The sequence below is a fragment of the Talpa europaea genome, assembly GCF_964194135.1.
Source record: "Talpa europaea genome assembly, chromosome: 1".
Classification (NCBI taxonomy): domain Eukaryota; kingdom Metazoa; phylum Chordata; class Mammalia; order Eulipotyphla; family Talpidae; genus Talpa; species Talpa europaea.
This window is the reverse complement of record NC_140073.1, coordinates 3,176,464-3,184,092: the sequence shown is the minus strand read 5'-3', so window position 1 is coordinate 3,184,092 and position 7,629 is coordinate 3,176,464. Positions and strand designations below refer to the sequence as shown.

The 7,629-nt window shown below is 48.0% G+C and overlaps 1 protein-coding gene across 1 annotated transcript in view; it reads left to right on the top strand.

Annotated features, from left to right (window-relative positions):
• Positions 1 to 2,742: 2,742 nt before the first annotated feature.
• KDM2A (lysine demethylase 2A) overlaps positions 2,743 to 7,629 on the top strand; it is a gene marked incomplete at both ends in the record, with an annotated part of 93,313 nt that continues 88,426 nt past the window's right edge. The window contains one exon of the mRNA XM_084248412.1: positions 2,743 to 2,784. Coding sequence (XP_084104538.1) covers positions 2,743 to 2,784 — 42 coding nt within the window. The remainder of the gene's footprint in view (positions 2,785 to 7,629) is intronic.

Here is a 7,629-nt window from a genome sequence, read left to right as displayed (position 1 = left end):
TCCCCGGCGCCCCTGGCCGTGGGCCGGCCCGAGCGGGGCGCCCCGGTCGGACCGGCCGGGCCCCGCGGCCTGACCCCGGGAGACCCCGCTTTGGGGCGGGCCACGGCCGGCCTGGCCCAGGCGGCCCGGGCCTCGGGTTGTGTGACTGTGGTGGGCCGACCGGGCCGAGGGCGGTTGAAGGGGAGCCGGGCGCCTCGCCCCGCGGCTGGGGGGGCGGGTGTGCTTGGTGGGGGGTCGGGGGTCACCACCCTCCGGGGCGCGGTGGGGGAGGGCCGCGGCGCAGCTGGCCGGCGAGGGGCGGGGTCACAGAGGCGAAGTGTGTGTGTTCCAGCGAGGGCGGGCGGGGGGAGGGCGCGCGCGCGGAGGAGGACCCGTGCCCTGCGCGCAGGCGCGAGCCGCGGCCGGGGCCGGGGCCCTGGAAGGAGGCCGGCGGGCAGCGGGGGCGGTGGGCCGGCGGGAGAGAGGGCGGGCGGGCTGACGCGAGGGGGGGCGGGGAGCCGCGTCGGCGTCGCCGGGCGCGGGCGATTCGAGGCCGACGCATCCGCGCGTGCGCGCGCCGGCGGAGTGTCCGCGTTTGAGGGGAGTGACGCGTGCGCGTTCACGTGCGCCCGGGAGAGCGGTAAGAAGCCGAGGGAGGCTTGAAGGGGGTGGGGGTGGGGGTGGAGAGGGCAGCCGGAGGAGGGGTGGGGAGGCGGCGCCTGCGCAGTGCGCCGCGGAGGAGCTGTGTGTATGTGCGAGTCTGACGGGTTCAAAATGGCGGCGGCTGCTTCAGCGGCTCCTCCTGTGTGAGGGAAACAACACCCCTCCCCGGCGGCGGCGGCGGCGGCGGCGGCGGCGGTGGCTCGCAGAGCACCTTCCCGGCGCCCGGGCCTGTCGCCGCTCTGTCTCTCCTGGGCAGGGGGCGCTCCTGGAGGAGGGGCAACGCCAGGGGGCCCATCCCCCGGAATCCCTCCTCTGCGCCTGGGGAGTAGCCGGGGGCTCGTCCCGCAGCGCGGAGTCCGGGCTGAGGGGGAGACGCGAGGGCAGCCCGGGCCCCCAGCCCGGCGCGCCGCGCCGCTCCCGCCCTCTCCGCCCCCCGGGGCCGGGGCCCGCGTTCCGGGGGGCCGGGGCGGCGCGGGGCGCCTCGGGCCGGCCGGTCTCAGCTGATCGGCCGCCGCTCCCGAGCTCCGGAGGCGGCCGGGCGGCTGCTCGCCGAGGGCACGGCGCTCCCCGCGGCCGGGGCCGGCCCGGGGCTCGGGCTCGGGCCGCTGACCGCCGGCCCGGGGGAGGCGGGGGCGCCCGGGCTCGGCGCCCAGGGGTCGCGCTCCGCGCTGCCGACGCCTCCGGCCCCGGGCTCCGAAGCCAGCGGCGGGGGCTGGACCCGGCGCCTGTTTCCGCTCTCCCCGGGCCGCTGCGACCCGCTCTGGATCCGGGCTTGATCCCCGGAAAAGCCGAAGGCGACGCTCGGGAGCTCGTTTTCCTCGCAGTTGTTGGAATCTTGAACTTCTCACTTGGACCAGAACTCAGGAGCCAAATCCCCGGTGAGATTCCCCCTCCCCCCTGGAAGTTTGCTGGGCTGCGTCGTCTGAGGACTCAATGTAAAGTTTCCGTGTCTTCTTCCGACGGGGGCACCTCCGCAGCCGTCTCCGGGGCGGCCCGGCCCGGCCCGGCGCGCCGCGGCGCTGCCCTCCCGGCCTCGGCGCTCCGCCCGGCGGGGCTCGCCCGCGGCTGCCGACGCGCTGCCCTCGGCCGGGCGGGCGGCCCCGGGCGGGCTCCGCCGCGAGCTGCTCTCGCCAACTGTGTCAGCGGCGCCCTGGTCGCGCAGCAGTTCTGAAAGGATGCTGTGAACGTGGCCGTGCTGTAGCTACAAAAAGGGAAAAAGAAATCTGCATTTCCTCTGGAAGCCATTAGCTGGGAGAATATTTAGAAAAAAGACAGACCTTTCTGGGCGCTCGGGCTTGACCGTCGCGCTGCCCGGCCTTTATGTGATTTTTGGGAACGGGGGATTTTCCTTCTGCCCGTGGGGGGGTCGTTGATGACCGTATCCCAGAGGCTCTGATGGAATTTTTGTCTCCGATTTGCAACTCTCTGGAATTTGTTTTAGAGTTGCACACGTCTTGTGTTGGGCTGGAGGAAAAGATCGGGGCGTCTGGAAGGCAGGCGGCGATTGTGTGCCCCTTCGCTGGAGGGCCAAGGGGAATTGTTTTGGGGTCTTTAAATCCTAATTTCCTGTTCTCTTTTTAGGTTGTTAGCCTGACTGCCTTTCTTTTAGTTTCTAATTACCGGTGAGAGAACTGATTTGGTTAGGATCCACGTTAGTTCAAAAGCCGCTTCCTTCACCTGGTCAGCTCTCCAGAGATAAAAGTCTGGTGCCCCGCCCCCCCCTTTTTTTTTCCTGATGCCGCCAGGAAGGGGAACTTTGCTAATTGTAATCCTATGGGGAGAAACAAGTGGTGTGGCCCATCCTCAGGGAACTGAAACCAACCTCTCCTTTTGCCTAGGCCGCCCACAGTTAGAAGGTGATTTTGATCTTGTCATGGAACCGCTTGCCCAAGAGCAAAGTGAAGAGGGGCCAGATTTCCCAGAGCCATTGCACACATTTTAAATACTCCTCTCCGTGAAAACAAAAGCTTGAGTTTGAGGATAAGTTCTTACCTCTGCTCCTGTCATTTTTCTTTAGTGTTACAATCTGGTTCCTAAGGAGGAAGAGGAAGGCAGCCCTGGAGTGGTTTCTTTACAGTAATTTCAACAGAAGAGTGAGAGATGGAACCTGAAGAAGAAAGGATTCGTTACAGCCAGAGATTGGTTAGTATTTTTTTGGTCCCTCCCCCCCTCCCCATTTGAAGCAGAATAACTATTTTGTTTCCATTTGTGAAAATACTGTGATCATAACTTTTCAGGTGGCTTTGTGCATCAGTGAAGGAGGGAAGGTATATTAATATCGCATTTGGTTTTTAGGCCAGCTGGTAAGAATCTCAGTGTTCATCTTGTGTGGAGGTTGACTTAGGTGTAGCCTTTGACCACATAGAAGCCATTTGTAAAGCAAAGGATTTTGCAGATTATAACATGACAGGGACTCCTAATTTTGCAATATTGACTGTGTAATAAATCTGAGTTTAGAATGCAAGTTTTAGTTTAGAATATAAAACTTGGATACAGTTTTTTCAGTTACATTGTGCTGGTTTGGAACTGCAGAGTAGAACTATGGATTATTTTCTTTCTTTATAAATCAGCACTTTGGTAGGTTTGGAGGGTTGAGGAGATTGAGAAAAGATGGAATACCGGACAGTGATAAAATTCAGTATTTTGTATTTGGGAGTAATATATGAGCTATGTCTCATTGATAGAAATTTTTATTTAATGAAGATTTGGAGGGGATGTGTATACATGTGAATACTTGTTCCTGTAGGTCCTGCTTTCTCTCAAGGTTTCCCTGTTAGAGTTTAAGAATTTGATTTTTCTTTTCCCTAGTCAAAGAATGCTTTATTAATATTCTCACATATATTCACTTCAGAAATTGAATTTGTGTTTGTGGAGTTGGGCATGAGGAAAGCCATAGAATGGTAGGTATTATATGAAAATTGCTGCACTGAATGACCTAGAAGATTATTTAGTAAAGGAATTTATGGTGGTTTTATTTGGCTCCGTGTTTTAGACTTAGTTTGAAAGAAAAAATAATGACTTTCTAATCCATTTTCTGATGGTATCCAATCTTTTTGAGGCAAGGCTGCTTTTGGGGGTTTGTTTTTATTTTCAGTGTGACTGTTAAAAAGGTGTGCAGTGTATTAGCAACTATATCTAGCAGGTATGTGTTCAGGCAAGCCTTATTTCAGAGATTTGCCTCTTGCCTCCTAATTCATATGTTGAGATTACAATTCTTTAGCTCTAACTTTTAAAAGAGTTAGAGCTTTTAAAAAATATACATTTATATCAGTGTAATTTTGTACATTCGGGATTTATTTTTGTGTTGACGTTTTTTGAATTCAATTTTTCTTTTGGAAAAGAAAAGAAAGGATGCTGCAAAACTCTTTCCAGGTAGTTTCACTATATGGAATTCATTTTTATCATATCAGGCTTGTAGGATTGTTGAATTGTTACATAAAGTATTGGGGAGGTTCTTGGGACCTAATCTTTCAAGGGAGGGGGTCTTTCAGCAAGCAAGAGTTTATTCATTTTTTAACAATGTGGGGAGGTAGCAGTCAGGAGATCCAAGGAATCCCTGATTTTTGTCCTTCTGTTGATAAGATTTTTTTTTTTATTGTAGTGATTGCTACCTGTTGCGCACATCAATGCTTTCTTATTTAGCATTCTTTTTGTTATTTTTATTAAAGATTTATTTATTTATTTATTTATACAAGCACTAGGGTACAGGCCAGAGGCGTGGGAGGGTGAGAGAATCCACCAGAGACAGAGCGGGGAGCAGAACAGGCAGAAGGACCGAAATACACTGCTGAGGGGAGCAGCGGGCGAGACAGGAGAGGTATGCGGAACCATGTGGGACTCTCCCTGGCCGCTGGGAATCGAACCAGCACCGCGGAGGCTGTGGACAGCTTCACAGTGCTGCGCTCAACCTGCTGTGCCACCAGGGAGGCCCAGCATTCTTTGTGTTTATGTGCTGTTGTGGCAGTGTTGTCTAAGAGGGTACATCATGGGTTATGGGTAATAATCGCGAAGTTTAGGGTGGCTGATGTCTGGTTTCCTTTTTTATTTATTTATTTTTTATTTTTGGTGGGACCCTTGCGGGTGGCCGGGGAACGAACTGGTTCTGCAGAGGCTGCGGGCAGCCTTGCAACCCAGAGCTCAACCGCTGCGCCACCAGGGGAGGCCCATGTCTGTTTTCCTTTCTAAGATGAAATTATATCTTAAGTGTAAACCCCTTCTATAACTTAACTTTTGATAAGAAGCCATATAAGTGCCTAATTTGATTGGCAGTCTGCCTACCTAACTTTTAATGTCTTTGTGGTATATACTCATTTCAGAATTCGCTATCAAGTTAGTTCTTACTTGAAGAATATTAAAATTAACACAAGGATATAAAGGCTAGTTTTTATAGGAGTTAAATGTGTATGCAAACAAACTGTACCTGTATTTAAAATAGAACTACCTTTCGTTTGGCACTTATTGGCCATGGAACATAAAGTTTGAAAGAGAGACAAAGCAACAGACTTATTAATTTGGCTTAGTGATTAAAGTTTGAGTGGTTCTCATATAATACTTATTTGTCAAATTGAATCAAATCTCCTTTAATTGTTACTTTCATAGGTTTTGGGGACAAAAACCTAATGGTCCCCCCTTCTGTGACATACTTTCACAGTTGCCTCTTGGGAGAGAAAACACACTCCCCGTATTAAAAATCTTGACTCCAAACTCATTTTGGAACAAGAATGACTTTTTGTTTCCAGGACCCTTTACATATGTTAAAAAAAAAAAAGTTATATTCTTATCAAGGAGTATACTATTCATGATTGAGTAGATCCTTTTAGTGCTTTTTACTGACATAGCTATTTCAAGTGCGAAAATTGAATTTGGTAAATATTGATGTGTTTGTGTCATCTTTGTGATGGGACTTTTTTAAAAATCAGAAATAGCTGGGTTAAAAAAAATTGGCTTGTCTTTTGCCAAATTATTACTTGCCTGGTACATGTGGAAGAGAATTGTGCCTTTGAAGATTTGGGGCATAAGATCTAATTTCTGGAATTAGAATACTTATTTTGCAGTGCTGTAAAAAAAAAGGGGGGGGCAGAATGTTTGGCTTTTCCCCAGCAAGACAGATTTTTTTTTTAAACAAAAAGATCAGTAGTTTGTAATGTGTAGATTCCTAGAACAAAGCTAGATATATTTCCAAAACAACTTGATATACCTGAGGAGGCATTCAAGTGAGAAGGTTGGAAACTTCAGTTTTGATGTTTGGTTGTCCTGAGGTAAAGTTGGTTTACTGTTGTATTTTGGTAAATTTAGATGTAGGACCTTACTGAAACACTGATAGGCGCTGAAGATGGAAATTTGCCCTTTCATTTCTTTCCAGGAGCCAAAGTGTTAAAGTAGTTTTGAATGTCGGTCAGTGTGTCCATGTAGACGTAACCATTTATAGAGAATGTGCAGCTTAATATCTTAAACAGTTTCTTGTTCTAAAATGTTCATTAAATCCTTAGCAGTCATATTTGATAATCTTTGAGATTTTTGTAATCACACCAGTACTGGGTAATCCTTACTGCAACAGAAAATCAAGGGCAAAATAATCTGAAGTACATGCCCAACATTTCTCTGCTATATAGTATGATGACCTTTAGTTTTGACTTGGGACTTTTTCATCTTTGTTGGAAAAGATGACCTTTGTTACACATTTTATTTTATTTTTTCATATTGATAATTTTTTTTTCTTACATTGTTGTTCATTTTTGTAGTTGGTTTCTTCCCTCAGGTGTAGACACCATAGTTCTCCTGTCACCCTATTTCCTGTGAATCACCATATTTATTCTGTGTTTTAATATACTGAATTATAATACCTGCCTTCAACCTGTCTAGTATATTGTTTATACTGTTACATTTAATGTAGAAAAAATCGACTAATCCCTGCTATAGGCACTTGTAGAAATAAATGCTAGCTCAGCATAAAAGAAAGTGAAGACAGTGAGAAGTTATGCAAATTCTGTTGAATTTACCTAAGCCTAGTGTTACCCGAAAGGGAAAATTTTGATTTACTTCAGAATTTAGTTTACTTGTCACTCTTGATGATGAGATTGAGATTTTCTAAAGGGTGTTACTGTACTATCAGATGTTCAATCTTGTCAATGTGCCTTATATTTGAGTCTCTCTGAAATAGCTTAATCATTTATTTGTTGCAGTAAACTGGGGGTACTGAAGTCTTGATGAGATTTTCACTTTTCTTTGGGTTACCCTTGAAGTTATCTCCCAAGACTCAGCAGCAAATACCAGATTACCCCTATTATAAACAACCCCACTTTGAGTGACCCCATTCTAAGATCTTTCTGACCAGGAATGAACCAGGCAGAATAAAAATGTTAAGCCATCTTTTCTTTAGCAAGAAGACATCACATAGTTAATAACTAGAAAAATGGTATGTGGTCAAAATTGTTGAATAGTTGCATTTGCACACTTACCCAGCGGTCTGTGCTGCTAGAGGAATACAGTCTTCTTCAGGTGAAAGCCTCATTCCTGATGATGTAGAAAATTTTGGGCGACTCAAAATACAGATAATGTGGGAACAAATTTTTTATTCTTAGGCATCAGTCTTTCACAGTAAGCTGTATCTTGGGGACCCAGAATGAGGTCTATAGCTAAGTAAGCCCTATCACTTTCTCTTGTTTTATTTTGCTGATAAATCATTAGCTAACTAATCATTAGCATACTTGAGTTTGTTGGAATGTGAACTTCTTGAGAGTTGGGTATATACTGAATAGTACCTGACACAGACAGTGCTCAATATGACGCCTCAAAAAGGGAGAAAGTCCTCAGTCTACACCATAGCAAGTGTTAAGTATTTGTTAATATTGTTGAAAGCCCCAATACCTTTGCTACCCGAGTGCTAAGGAAAGATCACTAGAATGGAGGAGTTTGATGTAAAGGGATGATGAGCAAAGTATCTGGTATTGGGTCTTGCAGTATACACAGGAACCAGAAGGTCTAAGC